Genomic DNA, 18,196 nt, shown 5'->3' on the forward strand with positions numbered 1-18,196 from the left:
ATCCGAGGGAGCAGGAGAATCAACGTCGATATCCCTGTTGGAAAGCCAGGGTAGGGATCAGCTCATCCACTGTTCAGATTCATGCATGAGGACTGACCCACTTCACATCACAACTGTAACTGCCAGCATTTACAGCAGGGCCTCTCAAAGTGGGATTGCCAAGCTGGGATTTCAGAGTCTCAGCAACCCACCCAGATCCCCCACCCTATGCCCACAGTATGGGGCAATTCAGCATGGCTAAACCACCTAACCTGCACATCTTTGGATTGTTGGGGGGGGGGGGGGGGGGGGGGTGAGTGTCTGCGTGGAGTTTACACAGTCGCCTGAGAGAGCAATCAAACCTGGTTCCCTGGCGCTGTGAAGCATCAGTGTTAGCCACCATGCCACCCCATACCACCAAGAGATGGTCATCTTTGGAGTGGGCTCACTGTCGGAGACAAAAGGATACACTTCCTCCACTCTCTCTCTCTCCCTCCCCTATCTCTCTCCCTCCCCTATCTCTCGCCCTCCCCTGTCTCTCGCACTCCCCTCTCTCTCGCTCTTCCCTCTCTAGCCCTCCCCCACTCCCTACCTCCCCTCTCTCGCTCTCCCTTCTCTCTCATCAACCCCTGTCTGTCTTGCTTCAGGTCCTGTTTTCAATGAGTCCTCACTGGTGTCGTTAAAACGCTGCAGGCAGGCGATGAAAACACAAACAAATAAATAGCGCAGATGCTGGTGAATGTGAAGGTCTGGTGATTAAGGCTGAGCTGTGGGGCTTTGTGAGGCTGAGCTGTAATAAATGTTTAACAACGTGATGACACTGATCTGGAACGCAGTCCACTCAGCACTAATATTATTTGGGTGTTTTGTGTAGGAATTAACACTGTGTGGCAAAACAAAATGCTGGCCTCTGGTTCCACAGAAGTAATACCCTGCAGTAAATAATAGGCTGGAGAGAGGGAGAGGGGAACAATTACTGACAGGGAATCTCTTCAATATCAGCTCAACATCAGAAGCCACCTTGAACCATGTGAGATCATATCCTTTGTGTGTATGTGAGGAAAATAAACCAGATAATGTAAAAGGAAAGGCAAGAGTGGCTTTTCTCCAAAAATACTGAGAGGTGACCTGATAGGTGTGTTTAAACTTGCTAATGGGTTCCATCAAAGCATAGAAATGGACCAATCAGCCCATTCGATGAGATCATGGCTGGTCTGACAGCCCTCAACTCTACTTTCCTGCCTTTTTCCCATAATTCCTTGATTCCCTCGGTGATTAAAGATCTATCACAGCCCTGAATATACTGAATGGTCCAGACTCTGCAGCCCCCTGCAGTAAAGAGGTCCATGAATGCACTCCCATCTGAGAGAAGAAATTCCTCCTCATCTGTGTTTTCAATGGCTGAGTCCGTACTCTGAGATAATGCCCTCTGGTTGTAGGCTTTACTGAAAGGGGTCTTTTTGAACACCAGAAGAAACGTGTGTTTCAATAATGTCTCCTCTCATTCTTCTAAGCTCCAAAGAGTACAAGCCCAACCGACTGAACCATCCCTCATAAGAAAATTCTCCCCCCCCCCCCCCCGCCCCCCCCTAAATACCTGGGGTCAGCCTAGTGAACATTTTCTGGACTGACTCCAATGCCATTATATTTTTCCTTGGATGAGGGCTCAGAAACTGCTCCCCGTATTCCGGCTGTGTTCTGACAAGTGCTTTGCACAGATCTAGCAAACCCTTCCCATTTTTATATAAGCTGACTGTTCCAATTGTCTTCCTTACTCCCCGTTGAACGTGTGTCCCATGGATCTTTGAGAGTCATGCATGAGGACTCCCGTGTGTTCCAGCATTGTGCAGTCTCTCTCCATTTAAATAATGGTTAGCTCCTCTATTTCTTCGTGCCGAAGTGCATAGCCTCACATTATATTCCATCTGCCAAGTTTTCGCCCACTCACTGAACCTTGTCTGTATTCAACCCCAGGGCATCAATGTGGGCTTCAACAGTTCCCTCATTTCCCCTTCCCCCACCTCACCCCAGTTCCAAACTTCCAGCTCAGTAACTGTCCCCATGACTTGTCCTACCTGCCTATCTTCTTTTCCACCCATCCACTCCACCCTCTCCTCCCTGACCTATCACCTTCATCCCCTCCCCCACTCACCCATTGTACTCTATGCTACTCTCTCCCCAACCCCACCCTCCTCTAGCTTATCTCTCCACGCTTCAGGCTCACTGCCTTTATTCCTGATGAAGGGCTTTTGCCCGAAACGTCGATTTTACTGCTCCTCGGATGCTGCCTGAACTGCTGTGCTCTTCCAGCACCACTAATCCAGTATCTGGTTTCCAGCATTTGCAGTCATTGTTTTTACAGTGAATCTGTGCAGGATACAAGGTATCATCCTCAGCACTTGCCTTTCGATCTAATTTTGTGCCTTACACAAACTTAGCTATAATACATTCAAGTCATTAACGTATATTGTAAATAACAGTTTGACGTAGGGTACACATAGAGAAGATGTTTCCTCTCACGGGCATTTGGAACCAGGAGTCCAAATTAACCACGAATAAATCTCCTTTAAGATTTAGACCATAAGACCATCAGACATAGGAGCAGAAATTAGGCCATTCAGCCCATTGAGTCTGCTCTGCCATTCAACCATGACTGATAAGTTTCTCAACCCCATTCTCCCACTTTCTCTCTGTAACCCTTGATCCCTTTAATACACAACCTATCTATCTCCATTTTAAATACACTCAATGACCTGGCCTCCCCAGCCTTCTGTGACAGTAAATTCTATAGATTCACCACTCTCTGGCCTGAAGAAGTTTCTCCTTATCTCAGTTCTAAAAGGTCTTCCCTTTACTGTAAGGCTGTGCCCTCAGATCCTGGTCTCTGCTACCAGTGGAAACATCTTCCCAACATCCACTCTGTCCAGGCCATTCAGTATTCTGTCATTTCAATTAGATTCCCCCTTTATCCTAAACTCCAACGAGAATAGACCCAGAGTCCTCGAGTGTTCCTCAAATGTTAAAATATGGAGCAGTTCTCCACTGAAGAATGGGTACCCTTCTACCACAGGGCCAAGTTAAAGTAAACGGTCTAGCTGCATTTGAAGAGACTTCTGATGCACTGGTAGGATATGCTGAATGAGTGGGCTGAGGTAAGGTGGGAAGACATTGTCAGGAGTAATGAACACTTTGTACCTGCTGCCACTATGGGATAGGGGCAGATGGCAACCAATTTGTGCAGGTTCATAGTTCCTTGAAAGTAGACTCACAGGTAGACCGAGTTGTGAAGAAGGCATTTGGTATGCTTGTCTTCATTGGTCAGTACATTGAGTAGAGGAGTTGGGAGGTCATTGGCTAGCCTGCTTTTGGAATACTGCATACAATTCTGGTCTCCCTGCTAGAGGGAGGATGTTGTGAAACTTGAACACGTTCAAAAAAGATTTACAAGGATGTTACTGGGACTGAGGGGGTTTGAGCTATTGGGAGGGGCTGTTTTCACTGGAGCATTGGAGGCTGAGGGATGATGTAATAGAGGTTTATAAAATCATGAGGAGCATGGATAGAGTGAATATCCAGGGTCTTTTTTCCCCCTAGTCGTTGGGGGATGGGGTGGGGAGTTCACAACCAGAGGCCATAGGTTGAATGGGGGAACGTTTGAAGGGGACCTAAAGGGCAACTTTTTTCTCTCACAGGGTGGTGAGTGCAAATATTTAAAAGGGATCTGGATGATTACATGAGTAGGAAGGGTTTAGAGAGATGTGGGTCAAATGCTGGCAAATGGGACAAGATTAATTTGGGATATCTGGCCAGTATTGGACCAAAGGATCTGTTTCCGTGCTGTACAATTCCATAACTCTGTGTTAGGTCCCACAGACTATATTTGGGATAATGAGCAGTTATGCTTTTGGAAGTGGTCAGGATGCACTCTGCTGTGGTATTAGTGCAGGTAAACACAGCAACAATTGTACATGCGAGATCAAGTGCATCACTGTGGCTTTAGTTTCTCTCGTGACTCAAACATGAGTTCATATCTCATTGTGACACTCGGTGGAACTGAAATTCAATTACTTAATAAGTCTAGAAAAGCTAGTCACCCAGTGACCGTGAAGCTATCATGAAGATTTCTGTAAAAACCCATCTGGTTCACTAATGTCCTTTCGGGAGGGAAATCTACCATCCCTACCTGGTCTGGCCTACATGTAACTCCAGACATCTAGCCATGTGGTTGACTCTCAAATTCCCCCTGAAATGGCTGAGCAAGCAATAGATTGGCATCCAGTTACTACAGAGAGCATGAGGAAAACCAGATGGAGTGCCTTGCATTAACCGAGTACCAGGACCTGCCCAATTCACCCTGCAATAACCACCTCACTAGAATCGGTGAGGGGTTGTTGTAACTGAGAGAGCTGGTCCACAGGCTATCCAGGCAAAGTTATCCTCACCTTTCGGACAATGTCCCAGAATCCATAATCACCACCAGCTTTGTCCCACTCACAGGACCAACCAACCAGAGATGGCACCCCTGTGGGGCATTAGTATTGATTCCAGACCCCGTGAAACCTTGTGTCCAACTGGGGGAAAGCAAACCCGCTACTTCTTATCCCCTCAGCTGATGAATCAGCAGTCCTGCCATGTTGATCACCACTTGGAAGGTGCACTGAGGGTGTCAACCTCATAGAATGTACCTTGGGTGGGAAACTTCAATGTTCATCAACAACAGTAGCTTGGAAGCACCATTACTGACCAAGCTGGGAGAGTACGTAACTAGTAGACTGGTAGATTAACAAAGTGAAGGAACCAACAAGAGGAACAAATCCACTTAACCTTATCCTCACCAATCTACCTGCATTGGTATGGTAATATTTGTAGGAGTGATCACTGCACAGTCTTTGAAAATGAGACTTCATCTCCACACTCCATCTTGTGTGGCGTTTATCGCCTTGCAAAATGTGATAGATTCAAAACCGATCCATCAGCTCAAACTGTGAGGTCTACAGCAGCACCAGAATTGTACGGCCCAGCATTTTCCCCCACTCTACCATTCCATCAGGGCAAAGGATCAACTCTGGCTCAAAGAAGAGTGTGGGAGGGGATGCCAGGAGCAGGCCTAGGAGGTGGCTCCCTGTTGAAGCTCCATTATTGGCAATCATCAATGCAATGTGCGGTACAGCTATGTGATCCCACAAGCAATGGTTCAGGTCATGACTCTGGATCTGAAATCCTGCCAAAGATCAGGCTGAAGCATTTCCAACTTCAGCCAGAGTTATCAAGTGAATGATCAGTCTCCCCCTTGTTGTTTTATCTGTTTGATTTACTTGCTTACTTAGACTTGTTTTGCATTAATCACGAGACATGGTTTATTATAGTTGAAACACAAGATATATACATTGCAATTCTATAAAAGCCTGTCTTGCCCTCTGATTTCCTGAGTAACCTGACAGTTCCTAAATAACTATGTTCTCACACTGGTTTAGAGGCACAGATGGTAACGAAGTTTATACCACCCCGATTACATCTGGCCAAACTGTGGCTGATGCCATTCCTTGGTTCCTGTTGCTTGTGCTAACGTTGGAGCCCCACGTACAGTGACTTGCTGTCGCTTACTGTGTTGGCATGGTAACTGACTATGTAGTTTACAGCAGTTTGATACAGCAATGTACTTTACATAATTCTGTTCCTCCATGCAAATTGGGTTTCTGTCCCAGGAAGGGTGTTACAAAAGGCAGTCTTGGATATTGTAATGTCCCTATTGACTGAGCTGACCCGAGTGACCGGGCTGTCCCAAGGCAGTTCCACTGAAACTCCGACCTATTGTTCCACCCGAAACCGGGCAGCATTGTCTCATCAACACTTATTCAATGTAGTAAGGCAAGGTAAATGTTCTTTTGACCTGATCCAATTCCAAATTGGCCAGAGTTCCGAGCATGCCGTTCAGCTGGCCAGTGCTGCTTTTACTGGAGCCAGAAAAACTGCAGATGCTGGAATCCAAGATAGACAGGCAGGAGGCTGGGAGAACACAGCAAGGCAGGCAGCGTCAGGAGGTGGAGAAGTCAATGTTTTGGGCGCAACCCTTCTTCAGTTGTGGGTGTGGGCGGAGCTGCAGATAAAGGGGGTGGCAGGGCCAGAGTGGTGAAGTGGAGACAGGCAGAGGGTATGACCTGGTTGGTTGATAAGGGGGATGAATCCGGGAGGTGGCTGAGAGGAATGGGAGGGGGAGTGGCTGGGAGGGGAGTTGGGGGATGGAAGAGGAGGTTATTTGAAATTGGAGAACTCAATGTTGAGTCCTCCAGGTTGTCGGCTGCCCAGGCGGAAGATCAGGTGTTCCTCCAATTTGTGGTTTGGTTCGTTGTGGCAATGGAGGAGGCCGAGGATGGTCACGTTGGAAATGGAGTGGGACGGGGAATTAAAATGGGTGGTGACTGGGGTGGTGGGGGGGGGGGGGTGTCAGGTCAGTCAGTCTCTGCAGGCCTGGCTGAGATGCGCGGTGACCTGTGCCCTGAGTCTACGTTTGGTCTCCCCGATGGTGCTTTTACTGTTCCGTAAGAGCTGTTATTTTGTTCAGAAGGGACAGTCTTTTGACCCGTTGAAAGAATCGATTTGTTGTGCTGTGTGTTCCAGGTTATGCAGGTGGTACGGGAACAGATTACACGGACGCTGGCCAGCAAGCCCACCTCCCTCGACGTTTTCCGCAACAAAGTGAATGCTATGAACTACAGTGAGATTCTCAAACTCCGGCAAACAGAGAGGATGCACCAGGAGGAGACTCTTGCACCACCAGTCCTGTAAGGCCCTTGGGCATAGCTGTTGAATATAAGGTGAAAGTGGGGTTTGTAACAGGACTTGAACCACTCAGATCAGCCTGCCTGTACCGCAGATGCACGAGTGCCTTTGTCAACCTCCCTGGCGTTTTCGGTCTTTTTAACCATTGGGTTGTGGGCACTGGTTGGTAGCTGTGAGAGTGGACTTTCGGTCACAGGTTTTCAGACGGACGCTGAGATGTTGAACACGATTCTTTCAAGTCACATTAAGAACAGGAGGAATCCATTCAGCTCCTTGAGCCTGAGTCAGCATTCAGTCCTCCCAGCATTGCACAGTGACGTTTGAGCCCCATTGTATTTTCTGATCACATCGTCCATATTCCCTTCTCTCGGCCATCTTGGTCTTTGGGCAAGAACATATATCTGACCTTTGCCCTCATGGTTTTGAGTCTGCTTCCCTCATGAGCCATAAGGAGCAGTGACTTGCAAAGAATCGAGAATATCAGTGAGCCAATTTGTTACACAGTTGTGCAGTCACAAAGACCAAGGCTTCAGCTGCTCTGAGTCCCACAATATTAAATATTTTTACATTTTACCATGCTGAATGAGTATGCCATAGAGAGGATAAATCACAGGCTTCCAGTGATCACTGGTTGGAAGTGTTCACATGTCGATCAAGGATAAGAAACAGTTTTCATTCAGCCCTCACTTCATAAATGGCCACTCAACATGTGGAACCATTCAAACAGGCTGAACCCATCAGCACTCCAAACAATACCTGTTAGTCAGGATGGGGGTGGTCCAATGGAATTCTTTTCAATGGGAGAGAATGGTAATGAATGCAATGGAAAATGTTTGATCTCTTGGCATTTGTTGCAATGATTTAAGAACAAGGGCTTTAGGTCTCTTGGAATTATTTTTAATGGGACTAAATAGGAAGGGATTTAGGCCGTTGGAAGTGTTTTCGATGGGAGTGAATGGCGAATGATTTCTTCCCACACTTTCTCCAACAATTTCTGCTTATGTTTCAGATCTCCAACATCCTCAGTTCTTTGCCTTATGTTTTGAATAGGGAAGGGTTTGTTACATTGGGATCATTTACAATGGGAGTGAGTGGGGAAGGGTTTGTTACATTGGGATCATTTACAATGGGAGGGAGTGGGGAAGGGTTTGTTACATTGGGACCATTTACAATAGGAGTGAGTGGGGAAGGGTTTGTTACATGGGGATCATTTACAATGGGAGGGAGTGGGGAAGGGTTTGTTACATTGGGATCATTTACAATGGGAGGGAGTGGGGAAGGGTTTGTTACATTGGGATCATTTACAATGGGAGGGAGTGGGGAAGGGTTTGTTATATTGGGACTATTTACAATGGGAGGGAGTGGGGAAGGGTTTGTTACATTGGGATCATTTACAATGGGAGTGAGTGGGGAAGGGTTTGTTATATTGGGATCATTTACAATGGGAGTGAGTGGGGAAGGGTTTGTTACATTGGGATCATTTACAATGGGAGTGAGTGGGGAAGGGTTTGTTATATTGGGATCATTTACAATGGGAGGGAGTGGGGAAGGGTTTGTTACATTGGGATCATTTACAATGGGAGTGAGTGGGGAAGGGTTTGTTACATTGGGATCATTTACAATGGGAGGGAGTGGGGAAGGGTTTGTTACATTGGGATCATTTACAATGGGAGTGAGTGGGGAAGGGTTTGTTACATTGGGATCATTTACAATGGGAGTGAGTGGGGAAGGGTTTGTTACATTGGAATCATTTACAATGGGAGGGAGTGGGGAAGGGTTTGTTACATGGGGATCATTTACAATGGGAGTGAGTGGGGAAGGGTTTGTTACATGGGGATCATTTACAATGGGAGTGAGTGGGGAAGGGTTTGTTCCATTGGGATCATTTACAATGGGTGGGAGTGGGGAAGGGTCTGTTACATTGGGATCATTTACAATGGGAGGGAGTGGGGAAGGGTTTGTTACATTGGGATCATTTACAATGGGAGGGAGTGGGGAAGGGTTTGTTACATTGGGATCATTTACAATGGGAGGGAGTGGGGAAGGGTTTGTTACATTGGGATCATTTACAATGGGAGGGAGTGGGGAAGGGTTTGTTACATTGGGATCATTTACAATGGGAGGGAGTGGGGAAGGGTTTGTTACATTGGGATCATTTACAATGGGAGTGAGTGGGGAAGGGTTTGTTCCATTGGGATCATTTACAATGGGAGTGAGTGGGGAAGGGTTTGTTACATTGCGATCATTTACAATGGGAGTGAGTGGGGAAGGGTTTGTTACATTGGGATCATTTACAATGGGAGTGAGTGGGGAAGGGTTTGTTACATTGGGATCATTTACAATGGGAGTGAGTGGGGAAGGGTTTGTTACATTGGGATCATTTACAATGGGAGGGAGTGGGGAAGGGTTTGTTCCATTGGGATCATTTACAATGGGAGTGAGTGGGGAAGGGTTTGTTATATTGGGACTATTTACAATGGGAGGGAGTGGGGAAGGGTTTGTTATATTGGGACCATTTACAATGGGAGTGAGTGGGGAAGGGTTTGTTATATTGGGACTATTTACAATGGGAGTGAGTGGGGAAGGGTTTGTTATATTGGGACCATTTACAATGGGAGTGAGTGGGGAAGGGTTTGTTACATTGGGATCATTTACAATGGGAGGGAGTGGGGAAGGGTTTGTTACATTGGGATCATTTACAATGGGAGGGAGTGGGGAAGGGTTTGTTATATTGGGACTATTTACAATGGGAGGGAGTGGGGAAGGGTTTGTTATATTGGGACCATTTACAATGGGAGTGAGTGGGGAAGGGTTTGTTATATTGGGACTATTTACAATGGGAGGGAGTGGGGAAGGGTTTGTTACATTGGGATCATTTACAATGGGAGGGAGTGGGGAAGGGTTTGTTCCATTGGGATCATTTACAATGGGAGTGAGTGGGGAAGGGTTTGTTCCATTGGGACTATTTACAATGGGAGTGAGTGGGGAAGGGTTTGTTATATTGGGATCATTTACAATGGGAGGGAGTGGGGAAGGGTTTGTTCCATTGGGACTATTTACAATGGGAGTGAGTGGGGAAGGGTTTGTTATATTGGGATCATTTACAATGGGAGGGAGTGGGGAAGGGTTTGTTACATTGGGATCATTTACAATGGGAGGGAGTGGGGAAGGGTTTGTTCCATTGGGATCATTTACAATGGGAGTGAGTGGGGAAGGGTTTGTTCCATTGGGATCATTTACAATGGGAGTGAGTGGGGAAGGGTTTGTTATATTGGGACCATTTACAATGGGAGTGAGTGGGGAAGGGTTTGTTATATTGGGACCATTTACAATGGGAGGGAGTGGGGAAGGGTTTGTTATATTGGGATCATTTACAATGGGAGGGAGTGGGGAAGGGTTTGTTACATTGGGATCATTTACAATGGGAGTGAGTGGGGAAGGGTTTGTTATATTGGGACCATTTACAATGGGAGGGAGTGGGGAAGGGTTTGTTACATTGGGATCATTTACAATGGGAGTGAGTGGGGAAGGGTTTGTTATATTGGGACCATTTACAATGGGAGGGAGTGGGGAAGGGTTTGTTACATTGGGATCATTTACAATGGGAGTGAGTGGGGAAGGGTTTGTTACATTGTGATCATTTACAATGGGAGTGAGTGGGGAAGGGTTTGTTACATTGGGATCATTTACAATGGGAGTGAGTGGGGAAGGGTTTGTTATATTGGGATCATTTACAATGAGAGTGAGTGGGGAAGGGTTTGTTTCATTGGGATCATTTACAATGGGAGGGAGTGGGGAAGGGTTTGTTTCATTGGGATCATTTACAATGGGAGGGAGTGGGGAAGGGTTTGTTACATTGGGATCATTTACAATGGGAGGGAGTGGGGAAGGGTTTGTTACATTGGGATCATTTACAATGGGAGGGAGTGGGGAAGGGTTTGTTACATTGGGATCATTTACAATGGGAGTGAGTGGGGAAGGGTTTGTTACATTGGGATCATTTACAATGGGAGTGAGTGGGGAAGGGTTTGTTCCATTGGGATCATTTACAATGGGAGGGAGTGGGGAAGGGTTTGATATATTGGGACCATTTACAATGGGAGGGAGTGGGGAAGGGTTTGTTATATTGGGATCATTTACAATGGGAGGGAGTGGGGAAGGGTTTGTTACATTGGGATCATTTACAATGGGAGGGAGTGGGGAAGGGTTTGTTACATTGGGATCATTTACAATGGGAGTGAGTGGGGAAGGGTTTGTTACATTGGGATCATTTACAATGGGAGGGAGTGGGGAAGGGTTTGTTATATTGGGACTATTTACAATGGGAGTGAGTGGGGAAGGGTTTGTTCCATTGGGATCATTTACAATGGGAGGGAGTGGGGAAGGGTTTGTTACATTGGGATCATTTACAATGGGAGGGAGTGGGGAAGGGTTTGTTATATTGGGACTATTTACAATGGGAGTGAGTGGGGAAGGGTTTGTTCCATTGGGATCATTTACAATGGGAGGGAGTGGGGAAGGGTTTGTTACATTGGGATCATTTACAATGGGAGGGAGTGGGGAAGGGTTTGTTACATTGGGATCATTTACAATGGGAGGGAGTGGGGAAGGGTTTGTTACATTGGGATCATTTACAATGGGAGGGAGTGGGGAAGGGTTTGTTACATTGGGATCATTTACAATGGGAGGGAGTGGGGAAGGGTCTGTTACATTGGGATCATTTACAATGGGAGGGAGTGGGGAAGGGTTTGTTATATTGGGATCATTTACAATGGGAGGGAGTGGGGAAGGGTTTGTTACATTGGGATCATTTACAATGGGAGGGAGTGGGGAAGGGTTTGTTACATTGGGATCATTTACAATGGGAGGGAGTGGGGAAGGGTTTGTTATATTGGGATCATTTACAATGGGAGGGAGTGGGGAAGGGTTTGTTACATGGGGATCATTTACAATGGGAGGGAGTGGGGAAGGGTTTGTTATATTGGGATCATTTACAATGGGAGGGAGTGGGGAAGGGTTTGTTATATTGGGAGCATTTACAATGGGAGTGAGTGGGGAAGGGTTTGTTATATTGGGATCATTTACAATGGGAGGGAGTGGGGAAGGGTTTGTTACATTGGGATCATTTACAATGGGAGGGAGTGGGGAAGGGTTTGTTACATTGGGATCATTTACAATGGGAGTGAGTGGGGAAGGGTTTGTTACATTGGGATCATTTACAATGGGAGTGAGTGGGGAAGGGTTTGTTACATTGGGATCATTTACAATGGGAGGGAGTGGGGAAGGGTTTGTTACATTGGGGCTATTTACAATGGGAGGGAGTGGGGAAGGGTTTGTTATATTGGGATCATTTACAATGGGAGTGAGTGGGGAAGGGTTTGTTACATTGGGATCATTTACAATGGGAGGGAGTGGGGAAGGGTTTGTTATATTGGGACTATTTACAATGGGAGTGAGTGGGGAAGGGTTTGTTCCATTGGGATCATTTACAATGGGAGGGAGTGGGGAAGGGTTTGTTACATTGGGATCATTTACAATGGGAGGGAGTGGGGAAGGGTTTGTTACATTGGGATCATTTACAATGGGAGTGAGTGGGGAAGGGTTTGTTACATTGGGATCATTTACAATGGGAGTGAGTGGGGAAGGGTTTGTTACATTGGGATCATTTACAATGGGAGTGAGTGGGGAAGGGTTTGTTACATTGGGATCATTTACAATGGGAGTGAGTGGGGAAGGGTTTGTTACATTGGGATCATTTACAATGGGAGTGAGTGGGGAAGGGTTTGTTACATTGGGATCATTTACAATGGGAGGGAGTGGGGAAGGGTTTGTTACATTGGGATCATTTACAATGGGAGTGAGTGGGGAAGGGTTTGTTACATGGGGATCATTTACAATGGGAGGGAGTGGGGAAGGGTTTGTTACATTGGGATCATTTACAATGGGAGTGAGTGGGGAAGGGTTTGTTACATTGGGATCATTTACAATGGGAGGGAGTGGGGAAGGGTTTGTTACATTGGGATCATTTACAATGGGAGTGAGTGGGGAAGGGTTTGTTACATTGGGATCATTTACAATGGGAGTGAGTGGGGAAGGGTTTGTTACATTGGGATCATTTACAATGGGAGGGAGTGGGGAAGGGTTTGTTACATTGGGATCATTTACAATGGGAGTGAGTGGGGAAGGGTTTGTTACATGGGGATCATTTACAATGGGAGGGAGTGGGGAAGGGTTTGTTACATTGGGATCATTTACAATGGGAGTGAGTGGGGAAGGGTTTGTTACATTGGGATCATTTACAATGGGAGGGAGTGGGGAAGGGTTTGTTACATTGGGATCATTTACAATGGGAGTGAGTGGGGAAGGGTTTGTTACATTGGGATCATTTACAATGGGAGTGAGTGGGGAAGGGTTTGTTACATTGGGATCATTTACAATGGGAGGGAGTGGGGAAGGGTTTGTTACATTGGGATCATTTACAATGGGAGTGAGTGGGGAAGGGTTTGTTACATGGGGATCATTTACAATGGGAGGGAGTGGGGAAGGGTTTGTTACATGGGGATCATTTACAATGGGAGTGAGTGGGGAAGGGTTTGTTACATTGGGATCATTTACAATGGGAGTGAGTGGGGAAGGGTTTGTTACATTGGGATCATTTACAATGGGAGGGAGTGGGGAAGGGTTTGTTATATTGGGATCATTTACAATGGGAGGGAGTGGGGAAGGGTTTGTTACATTGGGATCATTTACAATGGGAGTGAGTGGGGAAGGGTTTGTTACATGGGGATCATTTACAATGGGAGGGAGTGGGGAAGGGTTTGTTACATTGGGATCATTTACAATGGGAGTGAGTGGGGAAGGGTTTGTTACATTGGGATCATTTACAATGGGAGTGAGTGGGGAAGGGTTTGTTACATTGGGGTCATTTACAATGGGAGTGAGTGGGGAAGGGTTTGTTACATGGGGATCATTTACAATGGGAGGGAGTGGGGAAGGGTTTGTTACATTGGGATCATTTACAATGGGAGGGAGTGGGGAAGGGTTTGTTACATTGGGATCATTTACAATGGGAGGGAGTGGGGAAGGGTTTGTTACATTGGGATCATTTACAATGGGAGGGAGTGGGGAAGGGTTTGTTATATTGGGATCATTTACAATGGGAGGGAGTGGGGAAGGGTTTGTTATATTGGGATCATTTACAATGGGAGGGAGTGGGGAAGGGTTTGTTACATTGGGATCATTTACAATGGGAGGGAGTGGGGAAGGGTTTGTTACATTGGGATCATTTACAATGGGAGTGAGTGGGGAAGGGTTTGTTCCATTGGGATCATTTACAATGGGAGGGAGTGGGGAAGGGTTTGATATATTGGGACCATTTACAATGGGAGTGAGTGGGGAAGGGTTTGTTACATTGGGATCATTTACAATGGGAGGGAGTGGGGAAGGGTTTGTTACATTGGGATCATTTACAATGGGAGTGAGTGGGGAAGGGTTTGTTACATGGGGATCATTTACAATGGGAGGGAGTGGGGAAGGGTTTGTTACATGGGGATCATTTACAATGGGAGTGAGTGGGGAAGGGTTTGTTACATTGGGATCATTTACAATGGGAGTGAGTGGGGAAGGGTTTGTTACATTGGGATCATTTACAATGGGAGGGAGTGGGGAAGGGTTTGTTACATTGGGATCATTTACAATGGGAGTGAGTGGGGAAGGGTTTGTTACATGGGGATCATTTACAATGGGAGGGAGTGGGGAAGGGTTTGTTACATTGGGATCATTTACAATGGGAGGGAGTGGGGAAGGGTTTGTTACATTGGGATCATTTACAATGGGAGGGAGTGGGGAAGGGTTTGTTACATTGGGATCATTTACAATGGGAGGGAGTGGGGAAGGGTTTGTTACATTGGGATCATTTACAATGGGAGTGAGTGGGGAAGGGTTTGTTACATTGGGATCATTTACAATGGGAGGGAGTGGGGAAGGGTTTGTTACATTGGGATCATTTACAATGGGAGGGAGTGGGGAAGGGTTTGTTACATTGGGATCATTTACAATGGGAGTGAGTGGGGAAGGGTTTGTTACATTGGTATCATTTACAATGGGAGTGAGTGGGGAAGGGTTTGTTACATTGGGATCATTTACAATGGGAGGGAGTGGGGAAGGGTTTGTTACATTGGGATCATTTACAATGGGAGTGAGTGGGGAAGGGTTTGTTACATTGGGATCATTTACAATGGGAGTGAGTGGGGAAGGGTTTGTTACATGGGGATCATTTACAATGGGAGGGAGTGGGGAAGGGTTTGTTACATGGGGATCATTTACAATGGGAGGGAGTGGGGAAGGGTTTGTTATATTCGGATCATTTACAATGGGAGTGAGTGGGGAAGGGTTTGTTACATTGGCATCATTTACAATGGGAGTGAGTGGGGAAGGGTTTGTTACATTGGGATCATTTACAATGGGAGTGAGTGGGGAAGGGTTTGTTACATTGGGATCATTTACAATGGGAGTGAGTGGGGAAGGGTTTGTTACATTGGGATCATTTACAATGGGAGTGAGTGGGGAAGGGTTTGTTACATTGGGATCATTTACAATGGGAGGGAGTGGGGAAGGGTTTGTTACATTGGGATCATTTACAATGGGAGTGAGTGGGGAAGGGTTTGTTACATTGGGATCATTTACAATGGGAGTGAGTGGGGAAGGGTTTGTTACATTGGGATCATTTACAATGGGAGTGAGTGGGGAAGGGTTTGTTACATTGGGATCATTTACAATGGGAGGGAGTGGGGAAGGGTTTGTTACATTGGGATCATTTACAATGGGAGTGAGTGGGGAAGGGTTTGTTACATTGGGATCATTTACAATGGGAGTGAGTGGGGAAGGGTTTGTTACATTGGGATCATTTACAATGGGAGGGAGTGGGGAAGGGTTTGTTACATTGGGATCATTTACAATGGGAGTGAGTGGGGAAGGGTTTGTTACATTGGGATCATTTACAATGGGAGTGAGTGGGGAAGGGTTTGTTACATTGGGATCATTTACAATGGGAGGGAGTGGGGAAGGGTTTGTTACATTGGGACTATTTACAATGGGAGGGAGTGGGGAAGGGTTTGTTACATTGGGATCATTTACAATGGGAGGGAGTGGGGAAGGGTTTGTTACATTGGGATCATTTACAATGGGAGTGAGTGGGGAAGGGTTTGTTACATTGGGATCATTTACAATGGGAGTGAGTGGGGAAGGGTTTGTTACATTGGGATCATTTACAATGGGAGGGAGTGGGGAAGGGTTTGTTACATTGGGATCATTTACAATGGGAGGGAGTGGGGAAGGGTTTGTTACATTGGGATCATTTACAATGGGAGTGAGTGGGGAAGGGTTTGTTCCATTGGGATCATTTACAATGGGAGTGAGTGGGGAAGGGTTTGTTACATTGCGATCATTTACAATGGGAGTGAGTGGGGAAGGGTTTGTTCCATTGGGATCATTTACAATGGGAGGGAGTGGGGAAGGGTTTGTTACATTGGGATCATTTACAATGGGAGTGAGTGGGGAAGGGTTTGTTACATTGGGATCATTTACAATGGGAGTGAGTGGGGAAGGGTTTGTTACATTGGGATCATTTACAATGGGAGTGAGTGGGGAAGGGTTTGTTACATTGGGATCATTTACAATGGGAGTGAGTGGGGAAGGGTTTGTTACATGGGGACTATTTACAATGGGAGTGAGTGGGGAAGGGTTTGTTACATTGGGATCAGTTACAATGGGAGTGAGTGGGGAAGGGTTTGTTACATTGGGATCATTTACAATGGGAGGGAGTGGGGAAGGGTTTGTTACATTGGGATCATTTACAATGGGAGTGAGTGGGGAAGGGTTTGTTACATTGGGATCATTTACAATGGGAGTGAGTGGGGAAGGGTTTGTTACATTGGGATCATTTACAATGGGAGTGAGTGGGGAAGGGTTTGTTACATGGGGACTATTTACAATGGGAGTGAGTGGGGAAGGGTTTGTTACATTGGGATCAGTTACAATGGGAGTGAGTGGGGAAGGGTTTGTTACATTGGGATCATTTACAATGGGAGGGAGTGGGGAAGGGTTTGTTACATTGGGATCATTTACAATGGGAGTGAGTGGGGAAGGGTTTGTTACATTGGGATCATTTACAATGGGAGTGAGTGGGGAAGGGTTTGTTACATTGGGATCATTTACAATGGGAGTGAGTGGGGAAGGGTTTGTTATATTGGGATCATTTACAATGGGAGGGAGTGGGGAAGGGTTTGTTACATTGGGATCATTTACAATGGGAGTGAGTGGGGAAGGGTTTGTTCCATTGGGATCATTTACAATGGGAGGGAGTGGGGAAGGGTTTGTTACATTGGGATCATTTACAATGGGAGTGAGTGGGGAAGGGTTTGTTACATTGGGATCATTTACAATGGGAGTGAGTGGGGAAGGGTTTGTTACATTGGGATCATTTACAATGGGAGTGAGTGGGGAAGGGTTTGTTACATTGGGATCATTTACAATGGGAGTGAGTGGGGAAGGGTTTGTTACATGGGGACTATTTACAATGGGAGTGAGTGGGGAAGGGTTTGTTACATTGGGATCAGTTACAATGGGAGTGAGTGGGGAAGGGTTTGTTACATTGGGATCATTTACAATGGGAGGGAGTGGGGAAGGGTTTGTTACATTGGGATCATTTACAATGGGAGTGAGTGGGGAAGGGTTTGTTACATTGGGATCATTTACAATGGGAGGGAGTGGGGAAGGGTTTGTTACATTGGGATCATTTACAATGGGAGGGAGTGGGGAAGGGTTTGTTACATTGGGATCATTTACAATGGGAGGGAGTGGGGAAGGGTTTGTTACATTGGGATCATTTACAATGGGAGGGAGTGGAGAAGGGTTTGTTATATTGGGATCATTTACAATGGGAGGGAGTGGGGAAGGGTTTGTTACATTGGGATCATTTACAATGGGAGTGAGTGGGGAAGGGTTTGGTACATTGGGATAATTTACAATGGGGGGTGAATTGAATGTGTTTGATAATTTAGAAACAGTAACAGTGGGAGTGGGGAGGGATTGGGGAGGAGATGTCAATATGTGATGGAGCAGAGCTTGGAAAATGATTTCCTCACAACATCAGTCAGCAGGAGGCAGTCTCCGTTCTCAGATTAACTTTGCATCGGAGGCTGAGGGGTGACTTTATGGAGGTTTACAAAATTATGAGGGGCATGATTAGGGTAAATAGGCAAAGTCTTTTCCCTGGGGTTGGGGAGTCCAGAACTAGAGGGCATAGGTTTAGGGTAAGAGGGGAAAGATATAAAAGAGACCTAAGGGGCAACTTTTTCACGCAGAGAGTGGTACGTGTATGGAATGGGCTGCCAGAGGAAGTGGTGGAGGCTGGTACAATTGCAACATTTAAGAGGCA

At 46.3% G+C, this 18,196-nt stretch overlaps 1 protein-coding gene across 3 annotated transcripts in view; it reads left to right on the plus strand.

The window, feature by feature from the left end:
• The window catches only part of elmo3 (engulfment and cell motility 3), a 157,799-nt gene that overhangs the window by 119,087 nt on the left and 20,516 nt on the right, over positions 1–18,196 (plus strand). For all 3 annotated transcript variants that reach the window (XM_072547656.1, XM_072547659.1, XM_072547660.1), the window contains one exon: positions 6,598–6,761. In XM_072547656.1, coding sequence (XP_072403757.1) covers positions 6,598–6,761 — 164 coding nt within the window. The remainder of the gene's footprint in view (positions 1–6,597; positions 6,762–18,196) is intronic.

The sequence above is a fragment of the Chiloscyllium punctatum genome, chromosome 26, assembly GCF_047496795.1.
Source record: "Chiloscyllium punctatum isolate Juve2018m chromosome 26, sChiPun1.3, whole genome shotgun sequence".
In the NCBI taxonomy this organism is placed as follows: Eukaryota; Metazoa; Chordata; class Chondrichthyes; order Orectolobiformes; family Hemiscylliidae; genus Chiloscyllium; species Chiloscyllium punctatum.